The sequence below is a fragment of the Oncorhynchus mykiss genome, chromosome 8, assembly GCF_013265735.2.
Source record: "Oncorhynchus mykiss isolate Arlee chromosome 8, USDA_OmykA_1.1, whole genome shotgun sequence".
Classification (NCBI taxonomy): Eukaryota; Metazoa; Chordata; class Actinopteri; order Salmoniformes; family Salmonidae; genus Oncorhynchus; species Oncorhynchus mykiss.
This window is the reverse complement of record NC_048572.1, coordinates 26,644,920-26,664,050: the sequence shown is the minus strand read 5'-3', so window position 1 is coordinate 26,664,050 and position 19,131 is coordinate 26,644,920. Positions and strand designations below refer to the sequence as shown.

At 38.9% G+C, this 19,131-nt stretch overlaps 1 protein-coding gene across 1 annotated transcript in view; it reads right to left on the bottom strand.

Moving 5' to 3' along the window:
* kcnh5a (potassium voltage-gated channel, subfamily H (eag-related), member 5a) overlaps positions 1–19,131 on the bottom strand; it is a 121,167-nt gene that overhangs the window by 70,724 nt on the left and 31,312 nt on the right. The window contains exons 2-4 of the mRNA XM_021612176.2: positions 10,488–10,611; positions 5,759–5,865; positions 3,290–3,418 (exon numbers count right to left, since the gene is read on the bottom strand). Of these exons, the coding sequence (XP_021467851.1) occupies positions 3,290–3,418; positions 5,759–5,865; positions 10,488–10,611 (360 nt within the window). The remainder of the gene's footprint in view (positions 1–3,289; positions 3,419–5,758; positions 5,866–10,487; positions 10,612–19,131) is intronic.

The window sequence follows — 19,131 nt, the reverse complement described above, 5'->3', positions numbered from 1 at the left end:
TGGGGCAGGCTGACTCAGGGCTGACTCCACTTATCCTGTTTGAACCGCGAGTTGAGGACCAAGGAAATCAGATGATTGCATCATCATCCAATTGATTTGATAAAGTCGACTGAATAAATTGTTTTATTTGTGTAAAAAAAATGAAATATTAAAATACATGCATTCATTACACATTTAGAAATGACAGGATGCATTTGAAACTTCATGCACAGAAAAACTTTATGACTCAATAAAGTTATTTTATCAATAGGAGTGGGAAAAAAGGTGCACCAATGCACACCAAAGATGGCATTAACAATAAGTAATAAAAGAAACCGGGCACCTCTACTAGCCTATTTTACACCATAGCCTGCTGAATTTGCAAGATACATTTTCTTTTCATGTTGATTTGGCAAATGTGGCACTCACTCGCCAATGGATTGCTGTTTCAGCACTGTCTAAATGGCGAGTTCAGCTTGCTGGGCTTATCCCCGTGTGACATGCGAGCACAGTTACAAGCCTGGCTGGAGTTAACGGCAGGTGGAGGATCAATATCCACCTACATCACATGGATGAAGCCTGAGCTGGAATGTGAAGCTAACTGAAGTTGGCTAGCTTCATAAAATCCTGAGTAGATCTAGATGGCATCGTAGTGTACCACTCTGCTCTCCGTCTATAACCTTACATGTCCCTGTCAACAAGCTACAAACATAACCAACACTCTTTTCTTCTGGAGCTTTTAGGAAGATTGTAATGCCCTGAGGGACCTAATAAGAGTACAAAATCTCCTTTTGACTTCAAACTGAATGGCAGCATTATGGTGTGTGACATGAGAACCCAGCTGAGCGTCTCGTTTGATGCAATCCCTATCATACATTATTTAACAGCCAAACGTTTTCTTTTTAACCACTCTCCCACAGCTTTGGGAGGCTGATGGCTTTGGCCTTTGGAGTTTAGGAAAAGAGAGATACGCAGAATGCATAGTTACAAGTCCAGATTTCTCTCAAATCATCGTTGCCTGCTTCTACGCACGCCAATGGTAGGTTTCGCAGATAAAATCTCGTTTGCTTGGATAAATAAAAAAGATCATGTTAAAAGTTCCATTGAAGTCATTTTGGTGAATGTAAACCAATAACAACAAGAACATATGACATCACTAAGCCAAGTCCCTTGTGGACCTTTATTCTCTGCCCATCACCCGACAATGCAGAGAAAAGCAAGCAGAGAAATATTGAAGCACAGACACATTAAATCATTCAAGGGTTAAGGGGGTGAACTCAACCATGTTCAATGATTGGTGGGGCGGATTAAAATAGTTTGCTGGCCTGTCTCAGCCCTTTCAGTTCAGCACGCAAATAAAGTGTGAGCCATATGGGAGGGCAAAAAAAGTTACTTATTCAGGCCAACCTCTCTAATGCTAACTGTTTGTTCTGTATACTATGTGTATCACACAGCAGTGTGCTTGCAAGGAATTAAAGCCCCACTACTTGGTTAGCTATAAAGCTGAGGGATGGCAGTGTTTCCCATTTATGCATTTATAATGTAGATATGCCCCAGGAAGTCCCCATCCGCCGGTTGTTTAGAAACAATGCAGTAAATGTTGGGTTATGATGGGGTTACACTGCTCATGAGACATTCTTCAAGATACAATGGTTATGTCATTCATTTAAATGATAAAAACTGTTGTCAAATATCACAGTGGGCCTTTAAACAAATGAAAATGCGTGTTACTTAACATTCAGTCATCCCGACAGTTGGTGTACGCTATTTCTCCACATAATTAACAGAATGAGGTCCAGTTGGCTGTTAAATGAATGAGCATTCCTTTTGTGATGGACATAAGCAGTTGCATCTGTCACTCCATCAAATATGAAGTGAGTTGTCCTTGCCATCTGCTTGCCATTACATACTTAGTCACACTGCTGCACATGATCCCCAGGGATGTGTCGGTGTGGACCCAGGGGGAGACGGACACATCCATCTATTCAGACAAACAACATCTGGGCCAATAAGTACAGTGTGTGGCCATGTCACATGTAGCTACAGTATGCCATGTAAACTAAATATGCTTATGTGAATGTTTCCAGAACATTGCATTAGATTGGCAGCAAATGTGTAAGAACATTGCCAAAAAGTATCAGTATAAACATAAAATCTGTCCAGTTTTACGCATCATCAAACAATGTTTTAGGGTGCTCAGAACATTCCCTTGATGGTGCAAGAATGTTCACAAAAAGCTATTTTGTTGTTCTTCAAAAGTTCCCAAAATATTCAAACAGACTATTGCATATCCTTTGACTGTAATGAAGCCAAATATGTTTTCCTTTTGCTTGGGCCAAGAGGGTAAAGGGTAGCCTCAGGAAGAGGTGGTCTACCTGGCCCAGAAGAAATATAAAAGTGTGTTTAAGATGAGGAACTGAAGATGTCTACAAAGTTTGAGGTGGTCTAAACCTCAAACCACAAGGCAAATTAGAAACTTATCTTTGTCTTTTTAAATCACCAGTTGGTTTCTCTCAAATGAAACACCTTATATATTTTGATCACAGCTCTCTGTTGATATACAAACTGCACAGTTTAATGTTGCTGCTAGCAAGAGAGACCAACAAGAGAGAGGAAGGTGGGTGAAGGAAGAGATATCACACTGCGCATAAATTACGTATACCAGAGGAGAGCCCTGTTACTCAGTCTTCCATTCTCTAGAAAGAACCAGGGCCAGACATAAGCAGACAGCTTATCTGTCTTGCAACACTCCTCTTCTGCTGAAGTTTGTGGCCTCAAGTGCATAACATGTGATCTCCAAGAAGCCCTCTGCTATCAACTTTGTAGTGATTAGTTAAAAACATCTGTGGCTTGTAAGATGCCAGGACATCCCTTCCCTTATCAAAATAAGGGCAACGTGCAAAGCCTTACAGCATAACTAACGACACCTCTCACCCAATCCATGACCAACGCAAACTTCAGACCCGGATACAAAGCCCCACTTTACAGAACCACCAGAACACAAAAAAATAAACATCCAAGCAACCACCTACTGAACAAGGGACAACAGCATGTTCTATTAGTTGACAGGTAACAAACTCTTAAAGGATGTGCGAGTCGTATACACATCCCAAATCCTCAAACAGGTCCTGGGCCAATAATAGATTCTTTGAATATATAAAGAAAGCCCACACACAGTATGCCAGAGCTGCTTGGATGTCATCCACAACACACTAGACAACTTTACGGCTGCAATAGCCTTCATTAGGTCACGTGGTAACACAATATACTTTGTTCAGGCTTTTTACTTAATTAATATTAGGTCTCTCACCCTTGGTGGATTCATCCTCTATAGGCTGCTTGAAGACAGTTATGTCTTTGAAGGTACACAGGAACAGAACCACCTTGTCGTTCTCGTTCCTGATGGGAGCCACCTGCATGTAGAGCCATATGGGTGTCCCTGCAGGGTAAAAGAGGAGAAGGGAACCAAGGAAGGAGTGTAAAAGGCTACATAATAGGAAAATATGTGGTATCATTAGGTCATTTCTGGTACTTCCTTCTATTTAAACACAAATGGTAACTACAGATGTAGGCTCTTAATTTGAGCCAGTTTACTACAGCAGGAATATAAACCTGCAGCAACAGAAATGTATTATGTGGACTATAATTATGTGGACATTTTTTGTCGTGGTTCATACATTTTTCATAAGGGGAAATCAATTCTGAAATGTCTAAGTGGAAATTACAAACTTCAGAAGCTTTTTAAAACCTAATACACTACAAGTTAAAAAAGAATCCTGCATTGCACAAAAATTATCCTGCAACAGGGTGATCAAATTAAGATCCTACATCTGTACCTGGTACTAAATGGAGCCTATTGGGGCTTATTGCAATAGATCCCAATGAATACCAAAGACAAACAAGTGTTTTGTTCATAAACTCAGCAAAAAAAGAAAGGTCCCTTTTTCAGGACCCTGTCTTTCAAAGATAATTTGTAAAAATCCAAATAACTTCACAGATCTTCATTGTAAAGGGTTTAAACACTGTTTCCCATGGTTGTTCAATGAACCATAAACAATTAATGAACATGGAACTTTTATTAAGACACTAACAGCTTACAGACGGTAGGCAATTAAGGGCACAGTTATGAAAACTTAGGACACTAAAGAGACGTTTCTACTGACTCTGAAAAACACAGAAAGAAAGATGCCCAGTGTCTCTGCTCATCTGCGTGAAATTGCCTTAGGCATGCTGCAAGGAGGCATGAGGACTGCAGATGTGGCCAGGGCAATAAATTGCAATGTCCGTACTGTGAAACGCCTAAGACAGCGCTACAGGGAGACAGGACGGACAGCTGATCGTCCTCGCAGTGGCAGACCATGTGTAACAACACCTGCACAGGATTGGTACATCCGTACATCACACCTGCGGGACAGGTACAGGATGGCAACAACAACTGCCCGAGTTACACCAGGAACGCGCAATCCCTCCATCAGTGCTCAGACTGCGCGCAATAGGCTGAGAGAGGCTGGACTGAAGGCTTGTAGGCCTGTTGTAAGGCAGGTCCTCCCCAGATATCACCAGCAACAAAGTCGCCTATGGGCACAAACCCACCGTCGCTGGACCAGACAGGACTGGCAAAAAGTGCTCTTCACTGACGAGTCGCGGTTTGTCTTACCAGGGGTGATGGTCGGATTCGCGTTCATCGTCAACGGAATGAGCGTTACACCAAGGCCTGTACTGTGGAGCGGGATCGATTTGGAGGTGGAGGGTCTGTAATGGTCTGGGGCGGTGTGTCACAACATCATCTGACTGAGCTTGTAGTCATTGCAGGCAATCTCAACGCTGTGCATTACATGGAAGACATCCTGCTCCCTCATGTGGTACCCTTCTTGCAGGCTCATCCTGACATGACCCTCCAGCATAACAATGACACCATCCATGCTGCTCGTTCTGTGCGTGATTTCCTGCAAGACAGGAATGTCAGTGTTCTGCCATGGCCAGCAAAGAGCTCGAATCTCAATCCCATTGAGCATGTCTGGGACCTGTTGGATCGGAAGGTGAGGGCTAGGGACATTCCCCCCAGAAATGTCTGGGAACTTGCATGTGCCTTGGTGGAAGAGTGGGGTAACATCTCACAGCAAGAACTGGCAAATCTGGTGCAGTCCATGAGGAGGAGATGCACTGCAGCACTTAATGCAGCTGGTGGCCACACGAGATACTGACTGTTACTTTGGATTTTGACCCCCCTTTGTTCCAGGACACATTATTCCATTTCTGTTTGCCACATGTCTGTGGAACTTGTTCAGTTTATGTCTCAATTGTTGAATCGTGTTATGTTCATAAAAATATTTACACATGTTAAGATTGCTGAAAATAAACGCAGCTGACAGTGAGAGGACGTTTCTTTTTTTGCTGAGTATATATAGTATATATATAGTTAAATAAATAAAGGTAAAACAAATAGTGCAATTACAATTTTACCAAATTAATATCTGATTATTTCTATGTCATAGAATAGATTGCTACCAATTTTGTATCCCTTTACTTCTACATACAGTATATACATACCATTGATACTTAGGAATATTGCAGGTGGAATTGTTGCATAAAGCACCTTTAAGTGTAAAATCATATAATGTCAGTGAGAATAGAATACTGTAGAATAACGTGATTTTCCCCGGAGGGAACTTCAGTAATAAAACGTTTCTAAAAACAGTAGGCACTTTAACCCCGTCCTTACAGGGGTAAACCCCTAAGCTAAATTGACAAGGATAGTTAGTGACATCTTTATACTCACTGTTCTTCTTATAGAGCAGCACTTCAAAGCAATGTGATTCATAGTTATCAAAGGTCTGCCTGACTTCATCTATTGTGTTCTTGTCTGTCAGGTCCCCATACATGAAACTGCGGGAGCCAAAGAAGGAGAGGGTCAAAAAGGCATGGTAGGTAGGGTTAGTTTGAAAGGCAGATGGGGAAAACAAAAGAGAGAGGGTTAGTCGTGCAAACCTATGTGGCATAAACATTCACACAACAGACACCATTTTATCACTCACTGAACTGTAATTTTGCTCATGGGAACGTGATGACATTGACTGTCAAATCCTATTGATACAGTGTTTGTGTTGAACAAAAGAGAGGCCTGAGTAAACAAGAGAGGGCTGACAACTCGATAACCTCCCAACCCTAGGTGAACTGTGGATGAACATGGAACATTGATGCAACATCAGAGTGATGACCCTTTTAAAAGCTGTGCTTTGAGTGTTTGAGCAGCATTTCCTAAATGTTGGCAGTTGTATCACTCTATATCATTATTAAATATTTCAGATTTTGATTGCAACATTAAATTCAAATTCTAAACATCCTGTGGTAAGCCTAAATCAGAATATTTTCTCCATGTAAACTATTGCCATTGTACCCCTGATCAAACCCTAACCTGCTCTGTGGATGACCCTTTGCTGCTCCCTGCCTGCGGTGGATGTGTCCAGTTATACACATCATCACACAATGTTAGTTTAAGGGTGCACAGAACATCCTTCAAAAGTTCCCAAAACATCCAGACAGCATATTTTTTTGACCGTGGTGAAGCCAAATATGTTTTCCTTTTGCTTGGGCCAAGAGGGTGAAGGTTTACCCCAACAAGAGGCTGTCTACCTGACCCAGAAAAAAAATTGATTAAAGTGTGTTTAAATTGAGGAGCTGAAGATGTCTAATGTTGAAGATGGTCTTAACCTCAAACCACAAGGCAACACCTCGATTAGGCTGATATAAATCCTTATTATTTTGTTTGATGATTTAGAATGTTAGTGTATTTTTTTCTATATAGCCTACACTTTCTCGTTCTGAACTTAGTGCCTTCAGAAAGAATTCACACCTTTTTACTTTTTCCACATTTTGTTGTTACAAATTGGGATTAAAATTGATTTAAATTGTCTCTTTTTTTAACGATATACACAAAATACTTTGTTAAAGTGGAAGACAAATGCTAAAAAAAATGTTTTTAATGAAAAATAAAACACTAATATACATCTTGATTAGATAAGTATTCAACCACCTGAGTCAATACATGTTAGAATCCCCTTTGTCTTTTTGGGCAAGTCTCAGAGTTTTGCACACCTTATACAATATTTGCCCATTATTCTTTTTTAAACTCTTCAAGCTCTGTCAAGTTGGTTTTTGATCATTGCTAGACAGACATGTTCAAGTCTTACCACTTAGTTTCAGCAGGCCACTCAGGAACATTCAATGTCGTCTTGTTAAGCAACTCCAGTGTATATTTGGCCTTCAGTTATATGTTATTTTCCTGCTAAAAGGTGTCTGTTGGAAAGCAGACTAAACCAGGTTTTCCTCTAGGATTTGTGCTCAGTTCTATTCCATTTAATTTTATCCCCTCCAAAAAACGATCTAGTCCTTGCCGATGACATGCATACCCATAACATGATGCAGCCACCACCATGCTTGAAAATATGGAGAGTGGTACTCAGTGATGTGTTGTGCTGGATTTACCTTCAAACATAATGCTTTGTATTCAGGACAAAAAGTGAATTTCTTTGACACATTTTTTAAATAGTATTACTTTAGTGCCTTACTGCAAACAGGATGCATGTTTTGAAATATTTGTATTCTGTACAGACTTACATCTTTTCACTCTGTCAATTGGGTTAGTATTGTGTAGTAACTAAAATGTTGTTGATCCATCCTCAGTGTATTTTTATCAGCCATTAAACACTGTAACTGTTTAAAAGTCACCCGTTGGCTTCATGGTGAAATCCCTGAGCAATTTCCTTCCTCTCCGACAACTGTGTTAGGAAGGACGGCTGTATCTTTGTAGTGACTGGTTGTATTGATACACCATCCAAAGCGTAAATAATAACTTCACCATGCTCAAAGGGATATTCAGTGTCTGCTTTTTTTTGACCCATCTACCGATAGGTGCCCTTCTTTGCGAGGCATTGGAAAACCTCCCTGGTCTTTGTGGTTGAATCTGTACTTGAAATTCACTACTAGACTGAGGGATCTTACAGGTAATTGTATATGTGTACAGAGACGGGTAATCATTAAAAAAATCATGTTAACCACTATTATTGCACACAGAGTGAGTCCATGCAACTAATTATGTGGCTTGTTAAGCACATTTTTACTGAGCATATTTAGGCTTGCCAACACAACAGTGAAGAATACTTTTTGACTAAAGACATTTCAGCTTTCAATTTTGTATTAATTTAAAAAATGTGGGGTATTCTGTGTAGATCAGTGGCACACAATCACAATTTAATCTACTTCAAATTCAGGCTGTAACACAACAAAATGTGGAAAAAGTCAAGGGATATGAATACTTTCTGAAGGCACTGTACAACACGGGTGGGATATAAGGATGGGTGGGGTTTCGTGACAATGACCACAAGAGCCGCTCACCAATTTGACAGCTCCAACGTGTCAAACCTCCGACATCGCCTAAAGAAAAAAAACAATCATATGCTATGCGATTGTCAATTACCGCCGGTTAACACTGATCTGATCTAGGCCTAAGTCTACAAATTAAAGCCACTTCCGTCAATCCCTCCCATCCTCTCCAACTTTTATCTCCTATCCTTCTGGTACCACTGATCATTATCAGGTGAAAAATAAAGTATTTTTATGGAAGATATCCCCATAGCAACAGCTTTTGTATCTTTGTCTGTCTATTTCTTAGGAAGGGCAGTGTGCAGCAAGTGGGGGTTATTTTCAGAAGCCTCAGTACTGTCAGTGTCTGCAAGTTCAGTGTGCCCAGCTTCAGTAAAGAAACGTAAGCACTCTTGCTGTGTGTCAAAGTATCTATTTGGTTCTGTGAGCATGCATTGACATAAAGACATGGCGAAAATGAGGAGGGAGGGGTGTTGTAAATTTCATGGGGACAATTTAACGCTCCATCTCCTGCAAGACAGCAAATCCCACTCCTTTGGGCATTACAAGTGTGCAGGACACCCTAATTAAAATACTTTAAATCGAGAATGTATCACGTCAAAGATATCTCACCATTTCCTCTCCAACAGTTTATAATCCATTAAAGTTACTATTTATACAGTATGAATAACGCCTCCCTCCCACCTCAGCACAAGCGTCCTGATGTTAGACTGTTAAATTGCCAATCCTTATATACAAGGACAAGCCAGCTGTTTTGGCCATGCAATTGAGCCTTCTTAATCGGATTGATTCGTTAATATTAAATCCTGTATACAGGGCCCCCAGGACTGGAGCAGAGAAACCTTAGATTATACTATACAAATATACTGAACATTTCACCAAGTACAGACCGAGATGCAATTATCATTACTGTTTCATGAGTTACTTGAGAGGGAAACACAAAGTGTTAAAACAACAGCAGCTTATACCTGCACAATTTGCACACGCATTATCAAGTATTATCCACAGAGGAAATTATTCAGCATTGTCAGTACATTTTTTGCATACACTGAGCGTACAAAACATTAGAAACATCTGCTCTGTCCATGACAGACTGACCAGGCGATTTCAGGTGAAAGCTATGGTCCCTTATTGATGTCACTGGTTAAATCCACTTCAATCAGTGTAGCTGAAGGGGAGGAGACAGGTTAAAGGATTTTTAAGCCTTGAGACAATTGAGACATGTGTGTGCCATTCAGAGGATGAATGGGCAAGATAAAAAAAATGTAAGTGTCTTTGAACGGGGTATGGTAGTAGGTGCCAGGCGCACTGGTTTGAGTGTGTCAAGAACTGCAACACTGCTGGGTTTTTCACGGTCATCAGTTTCCCGTGTGTATCAAGAATGGTCCACCACCCAAAGGACATCCAGCCATCTTGACACAACTGTGTGTAGCATTGGAGTCAACATAGGCCAGCATCCCTGTGGAACGCTTTCGACACCTTGTACAGTCCATGGCCCCAACAAATTGAGGCTGTTCTGAGGGGGAAATGGGGGAGGGGGGTGAAACTCAATATTAGGAAGGTGTTCCTAATGTTTTGTACACTCAGTGTATTTGTTTACAGATTTGTAAAAAGAAAAAGCATGTGTGGAAGGGGTCAGGAATATAAGCACTACATAGATGCTTCACAAATCATCTATAACTGTATATCATGCTGTATAAATGTATGGGTATGTCACATGATATATCATAATGTGACATACCCATACATTTATCTGTTTACATTTATTAATCTTTTATAGAGCATGAAATAAGGTTATAGATGATTTGTGATTTATGCAGTGCTTACGAAGCCTATATGAATGCTTTATGAATCAAATCAATCAAAGTATAAAACCTTGCAGCAGATGGGTTATAATTAATTTCTTATTCAACTGTTTTTTTTTTTATGTGATCACAGAGCAGTTGGATATTCTACATATACCTTGTGTGTGTACTAAAACTGGACTGTGTCTGGACCTGCTTTAGTCCTTTTCCCACTGTCAACTCACATTACATGCATGTGTAAACCGTCAGTGGATGTGTTACGCTTCTGTGAACAGTGGAAATAAATGAATGACAGGACAGGGACAGAGGCCCAGTTCTTACCTGCATGTGCTGCTCCTTTGCATGACTTCTGCCCTGTGGTACCCCGACAGCTTACAAAACCCGTCATTACTGTATACTACTGGCCATTCCACTATCTGGGCATTCCCCAACAGGAAACTTGTTTCTGAAAGACAGCCATGGGAAAAAGCAGAAAATCTAAAGAATTCTAGAAAGTGAGTTCAGTCCCAAATCCCAAAATGTAAACAATTGTAGATAAATAACAAGTAAGCCCACATTGTGTTTTTTAGAGGTGATAACTACTTTAAAACTGACCTCTCAAAATGCTCCAACTGTGGTCATTGTTATTGGATATTGACATGAAACCACACCTGCCCTTAAAATAAAGTGTTAACATGTGGAGCCTGCGCCTTAGAAAAATCCCATGGTTACTTTTATTGCTAAATATGGAAATGGTAAATGGGTTGTTCTGGTATTTTGGGGTTGTTTTGAGTAGTTTTGAGTTATTAGTAGGACGCCATAAATAACCTTGTTTTTGTTTACACCCTGAACATTGTCTAATTAAATCACAAGGCTAAACATAATTTGTTTTCTATGGTGCAGGAGAAATGTTATAATGCCTGTGCAGATTTGTCTCATATACAGGTTTGATCATTTGATCTCATCTCTTTATCTTGCAAGGCAACTTTTGAAATAGTTCATGTGGATTTAGACTACAGTGAGCAATAGTTTCCCATTATTGGTTCTGGTCCTTTAAATGGTATACAACTGTGTGAGAGATGAAGAGGTTCCTTGCCCTAGATTGCAAACTGCCATCTGCCCGAAAAACCATCCTACTTAGATCACAGAAATAATACCAATAGGCCTATTAGTAGTGTCTACAATGCATATAGGGAGCTGTAACATACTGTACAGTATTTGCTACATAGGGCATCGTATTATGGTGCCACACTATTCATGTTCTCTGTTTACTCTGACATCCCGTTGCTCTTACAATTAGCTAGGAGTTGCTACAAAGAGATGTGTACCTACCTCTGTCGTCTCCCTAATCCACCCAGACTTACTGTCTTATGAACCCTAAACACGCCAACATATTTATATATTTGAAAGCTCCAAATTGGTAATGAATGCAGAGACACTGTCTGTCAAGCAGTAGCACTTTTCATTTTATGAATCTCTTGTAACACAAGCAAATGGTTTAAATCCCCCATCTCCAATGTTTTTTTATTAATAAATATTTAGAATAAAAATAATCAATAATATATTTTTTCAATGTTCACACATTTGTAGTTACATTTGATGTTTAAAAATATATGTTTTTAAAAGTTATTTTGATCAATTTCATCCACAGCAACTTGTCATAAACTTTGTTCTGTTATTCATTGAAAGTGTTGTGTTTCTGTGATACTCAGAGGCTGAGAAATTGGCGATATAGCTAAACTGACCTGAGAGGAAGAGGCGAAGTGAGAGGGTTTACTCCGGCTAAAATCTGTCCACGAAAATAAGCCCACAAAGGGAATAATTTTTTTACGGAAGTCAATGAGTGTCAAATTTGGTCAACAAAGAATATAATTGCTAATTTGCTACGTGAGGCTTGATCTAATAGAAGTTTCGGAATAGTTAGGTTCTTACTAGCCTCGCCGTGAACCATGCTTCCGTAAAACGCTTGCTTGGGCAGATCTCCAAAAGTGCTCACCAGATTAGTGCGTGAGCACCAAACATTTCAACAAAACAAGCACTGGTGACAAAACCTTTCAGTGTTTGCAGCATGTTGGTTTTCAAAGCATTTCTAATATTTCGAGATGAGCTATAGCTGCAGCAAGAAGGGAGAAATGGTCTACAATGCTGGCCATATCAATATCAAAATGTATGTTGATATTTCTGAAGTGATATTTGACTGTAAAGGCTAGCACGAAGGACAAAAAGTATCTCGTCACAATGAGGTTTGTGTATAGAAAAGCCAGCTAACCTTGTACGTTACCTAGGCATAACTAACTAGCTAATAGCTACAGTAGTTACATTTCTCTCACAATTATAAAGCCAACCATTTTTTATATAAAAACAGCATATTATTATTATTGACCTAAAAAGTCAACTGTGTTAGCGCAGTCGCTAGTGATTTATAGAGCACCCATGTACTGTCTGTCCGTGGGAATAACTAAAAAATCATTTTGCAACCAACATTGCTAAAATTAAACAAATACATTTAAATCAACTTCATAAAATGTTAACTGTAACGCTCATCTCCTGCAGGTTAATTGTCACCCTTATTTTCATACTGTACCTAAATAACAAGGGTTGGATTTGCACTAAACCATGTTATATGTCATCACTTCAAAGGGATGTACAAAATCTGTTAGCCTCATATACATTGTCTACTGGTATAATTTTTTATTGAGAACATACACAAAATACCCAAACCATTAAGAACACCTGCTCTTTCTATGACATAGATTGACCAGGTGAATCCATGTGAAAGCTATGATCCCTTATTGATGTCACTTGTTAAATCCACTTCAATCAGTGTAGATGAAGGGGAGGAGACAGGTTAAAGAAGGATTTTTAAGCCTCGAAACAATCGAGACATGGATGCCTGCATGCCATTCAGAGGGTGAAAAAGATTTAAGTGCCTTTGAACGGGGTATGGAAGTGGGTGCCAGGCGCACTGGTTGAGTGTGTCAAGAACTGCAACGATGCTGGGTTTTTCACGCTCAACAGTTTCCTGTGTGTATCAAGAATGTTTCACCACCCAAAGGACATCCAGCCATCTTGATACAACTGTGGGAAGAATTGGAGTCAACATGTGAAACGCTTTCGGCACCTAGATTTGAGATCTTACAACTAGACAAAAATGAAGTGTTTATTTGAGAAACAGAAACATTAAAGACAGAACTCCTTCCCCTCTTTATTGCAGGATTGTGTTAAGTGATTAATTAACATTGACACAAGTTCATTTTGAATAATAGTTTAACAATTAAAACAAGTTTAAAAACTTGAATCCACATTTTATCACTTTAAAATGTACAAATAAGCTAACTCGTATGTCAGTGGAGGCTGCTGAGGGGAGGACGGCTCATAACAATGGCTGGAATGGAGTCAATGGAATTGTATAATGCACATCAAAGACGTGGTTTCAATGTGGTTGATTCCACTCCATTGGCTCCATTCCATCCATTATTATGAGCCATCCTCTCCTCAGCGGCCTCCACTGTGGTATGTAAAGATTGGTCTAAACAACAATAGATAATTTAGTACTAGTATCATGTAGGCCATTATTACTAAAGCATCATTTCAGGTGAACAAATCTTCATAACAGCGGTGACCAACCTTGCTCCACTGATCCCTGATCTACTGTATTCTATTCCTGCCCAGCAATAGCAGACTTGATTTTAAACTCATCGGATGTTATACGTTAAAATCAGGTGCATTATTACTGGGCTGAAACAGAACCCTGCACACCCAGCATACCTCCAGAAGGGTTGGCCTGCTCCAATTGTAATAGTGTGTGATGTCCATCGTGTGTGATGCATACAACATTTGCTAACATAGGTAGACCTACACATATAACATATAGGATATACTCTTAGTCTCATTTATTGGGACCTTTCTCTTCATCTGCTAACAGGCTTTCACAGCTTTCCATATCTGAGGACAGAAAATATTATAATCAAATTAGACAACACTGAATATTATGTTGCTATTATCTCTCTGTCCGCAAAGTTTTCCCCTGTAGGGACTGGAACTGGAGAATCTTTTCATAATGTCCTCCCACAAAATGATCTGCTATATTCAGTAGCCTACACTCTCCCTTTACTGCCAGGTGGAGCTGCAATTTCACCCTCTTCCATGGCTGTTATCTACAAATGCATTTCGACTGTGTTTTTAATTTACAATGATTACATCAAGATAGCTAGCTCATAGGAAGTTAGCTACCTGATGACATTTAATTAACTTAGTTAAACAGTGTGTAAAGTTAGCTAGCTAACAGCGATCAGTTAAGTTAGCCTTCAAAGTGGTCTACTGTCACCAGCTAGCTAGCTAATAATACATACTTTAACATTAAAAACATGTATTTACTTACTTGAAGAGGTTCTCCCACTGCCTCTGTGTTTTTTGTCCTTGCAAAAACAAAGTAATGGGCAATCTTCACAATATTTTCGGTGGTAACAAAGTGCAGATAGCAGCCATGTGGATGAATGGAGACAAGGTAAACGGTGTGTTTGTCACAAGAGCAGTTTAGAACGTGTTGGGAGACTCCAAGATGGCGTCGCTGTGAGAGGGAGTGTTTTCGCGCTCTTCAAAGCAATATTGAGGGTTAGGTGGTTAACAGTCAAATATTGCTATTAATATTGAAAGAAGCTATCTATTTTTAACTACTAACTTTTTTTATGGACTTTTTATGGGATAAGTTTAGAGTTAGTTTTTGTCAAGTTGAATGGGAAGAACACGACAGAAAGACAAAAGTAGACGAAATATCCAAGTCTCACAGAAGACGTCTGACATGCTAGCTAGCCACAACGAGGACCAGAGCAGCATGGATACACAAGAAGCCGCGATCTCAAGCAAGAGAAAGAACAAAACTGACCAGGATGAGATCCTTGCAACCTCTTTACCTCAGACCCCAAGTAAAAATGATCCTGTCTACTAAACAAGACGCCACGCTCTCCAAAGTGTCCATCATAGAGCGGGCTACAGAAGAAACATCAAAGAAGATCGATAATCTGTCAGAAACTGTAAATCAAACTACACAAAATTTGTGTGCGAGAACAAGGAAAAGATAACGTTCCTAGAGAATGAGCTGAAGAAAATGCAATCCAAAAATAATGAGCTGTGTGAGAATGTAGCTGAACTTCAAAAGGTACTCTCGCGGGTGGAATCTGAAAATCGAAGATGTAAAAGAGGTAGAGGGAGACGATATTATAGATGTAGTCATTAATATCCTGGGAAAAGTGGCACCATGCATCAAAGACAGGCTAAGAGACGTGATTGATGTGGTACATCGACTTGGGAAACGAAGATCTGATGGACCCCCTCGCAATATCATCTTGCGCTTAACTATGCGCCATTAGAGGGACATCATATGGAAAATGATGATGAAGAAGGAACGAAGCCGGGGTTCAAGGGCCCACACGCGTTTATCGAAGGAAGAATGATTACTGGGTAACTCTGTTGACATTAAGCAAATTGGAACTGTGAGTACTACCATGAGTACAGTTAATGTACTGCCAATTATACATGTACCGTTGGAACTACAACTGATGATCACTTGCCAAAGAAGTAAATAGATTTGTTATTCTGTTAACCACCGCTACCTCATCTGAGCGTAGTTTTCCGTCGAGTAATCCTCTCAAGGTTCACTGTTTGTTTTCTTGTTCACATTAATACTTGTTATCTAATTTGTGTTCTTTATTTTTTAATGCAGGAGTTCGTTTTCAATTCACTCAATATCGTTAGTCTGAATGCTAGGGGTTTGAGAAATCCTACAAAAAGGAAAGCTTTATTTTTATACTGTAAACACAGTAATGCAGATTTTGTCCTTCTTCAGGAAACTCATTCGGGTGAAAGTGATTTGACATTTTGGAAAGCACAATGGGGAGATATGGCCTATTTCAGTCATGGATCAAATCATTCTGCTGGTGTTTTGACACTTATTCACACGTTTAAAGGTGACATTCTAGAATCCACAACTTCACAAGAGGGCAGATGGTTCATAGTAACTGTTAAACTTGACAATGCTATTTTCATCATCTGTAATGTATACGGACATAACTCACATGCTCCTAGGAAAGTACAGGATTTAAACAACAAATACTCTGAGGCTTTTCTAATTATTTCAGGGGATTTTAACGAAACACCTGATGCATCTGCTGATTGTTTTCCTCCTAGAACGAGTCAAAACCTTCAAAATAGTAACATTATCATTACATTATGCAAGGATCTCTGTGTTGAGGATGCCTGGCGTTATTTCAATCCGGATGCTAAGGGTTATACCTGGACCAACAAAACTATGTCACATAAATCTAGAATAGATGTATTCCTAATTTCCCTTTTTTGTTACAATTTGTTATAGATGTAGATCATCAGTTGGCTCCCTTTTCTGATCATCACTTGATTTCCCTGAATTTACAAGCTACTAAAAAATCAAAAGGTACTCGAGGATATTGGAAATTAAACAATACACTTCTTAAAGATACTGATCTCATTGAAAACATCAAATCATTAGCTAGAGATATTTTTGCAAGGAAAGACTTGGGTCATGGAAGTCGATGGGAATTTTTCAAATATAAAGTCAGAATGGTAGCCATTAAACGCGCCAAAGAGCTGATGCAATTAAAAAACAATAGAGAAAAGGAGATGATGAGCAAGCTTGACAGTTTTCTAAAGAAAGATAATCTATCTGAAGAAGAGGAGTCTGTGTTCAGGTCTTTACAACTAGAATTAGAACAGACTTACACGGATTTGTAAAAGGGCGCCTTTGTAAGGTCAAGAGCCAAATGGATTGAAGAGGGGGAAAAAAACACTAGTTACTTTTTTTGCACTTGAAAAGAGAAACTACAAAAGAAAATCTATAACTGCACTCAAAATTAACAATGTTTTATGCAAAGATCCCATTACAATATCATCATTTGTCAATTCCTTTTATGAAAACTTTTACAACTCAATTTCAGGAAGATGGTTGTGAAAGTTACATTTGCCACATTCAGAATTGTGTCCCTGTAATTGAGGATGATTTCCACTCAGTTGGCAATTCTCCTGTGTCAATTGGAGAAATTAGAGAGGCTCTGAATTCGATGAAAAAAGGGAAATCACCTGGCCCTGATGGCCTGACAGATGAAATCACCTGGCCCTGATGGCCTGACAGATGAAATCACCTGGCCCTGATGGCCTGTCAGTTGAATTCTATAGACAGTTTTGGGAGTTACTAGAAGACCCGATTTTCAATATGTTTCAAGATTGCATTAAAAAAGGGGAAATGGTCTCCACTATGAAACAGGGCCTTATTTCACTGATTCCGAAACCTGATAAAGACCCTTCTCTCATTGACAATTGGAGACCAATTACTTTATTAAATACTGATTACAAATTGATTGCTCTGCTTTATGCCAAAAGATTAAAGAAAGGAATAGATACCATTATAAATGAGACTCAAACAGGATTTAAGAAGGGCCGTCACATAAGCTCTAACATTTGTTTAGTCTTGGACCTTATAGATTATTCAAATGCAATTGACTCAGATGCGGTTGTCCTATTTCTGGACTTCTGTAAAGCCTTTGACACAATTGAACATGAATTTCTCTTTAGGTCTCTTAAACTTTTTGGATTTGGTGAACATTTTATTAAAGTAATTCGTATGTTTTACAAAGATATAAATAGTTCTGTGCTACTAAACCTTAATACTTCCAAAATATTTAGTATCAACAGAAGTGTATGACAGGGATGCCCAATTTCGCCATTTTTATTCATTTTGGGTGTAGAACTTCTATCTCTAGATATTCTGAATGATGCAAATTTGTATGGCTTAACCATTTTTAACAAAGAAATAAATTTCCCAACTGGCTGATGATACTACTCTTTTCTTTAGAGACAAAGACCAGGTCGCACATGCCCTTAATGCTATAACAGCATTTTCTATTGCATCAGGATTAAAACTGAATGTTTCTAAATGTGAAATCTTATGTTTATTTGACTCTGATGATAAAGAAATAGAAAATATTCCTGTAAAGGACTGTGTTAAATATTTAGGAATACATCTGTCAAAAAAACACTTAGTCAGACAACATTTGAATTTCTCTCCTAAAATTAAGAGAACTAAAAATATATTTAATAATTGGCTACAAAGAGATCTTTCTATACTTGGGAGAGTACTTCTGTCCAAGGCAGAGGGACTGTCTCGTTTTGTGTACCCCTCATTATCGTTATGTGTAAATCTAGCTACTTGTAAAGAGATCAATAAGACCTTTCTTGACTTCATCTGGAAAAATAAGTCTCACAAACTAAAAAAATATGTCCTTTCTAACCAAAGAGCTGAAGGCGGTCTAGAAGTGTTGGACTTTGTTGACATAAATAACACTTTCAAAATAAACTGGTTGAAAAATGTTTCATCGATACTGATTCAATATGGTATTTCATTCCAAATAATGTGTTTAATAAATTGGGAGGTCTTCAATTTTTACTGAAATGTAATTATATTCCTGAAAGCTTTACTGGCCTGGAAAATATGTTTCCTGCACAATTTTTCCCCTCATAAAGCTCTTTTGCGGAATAATTCTGACATAACTGTAAGTAATAAGTCATTGTTCTACCCCAGCTGGCATGAGAGGAATATTGACTTTGTTCTTGATATTTTCTACAACAAGGGTAATATTCTCACATATGAACAATTTATAACATTGAAAAAGTTTCCAATACCTTTCAGAGAGTTTATTTCTGTGATCAAAGCCGTTCCCAGTGGTCTAACTACACTTATGAAAAGTCATCTTAATTTTGGGAATGATCACAAAGTTTATCCAGAACTCAGATTGGAAGGCGTGGGCTTACTTGAGAAAAATTGTTGTAATAAATATATAAGACAAATTCTTCATTCACAAAACCAACTTACACCGAGAGGAAAGTTTTTCTGGAACATGCTTATTCCTGACATGGTCTGGAAAAATGCATGGTTAAGACCTTACAAATACTGTATACC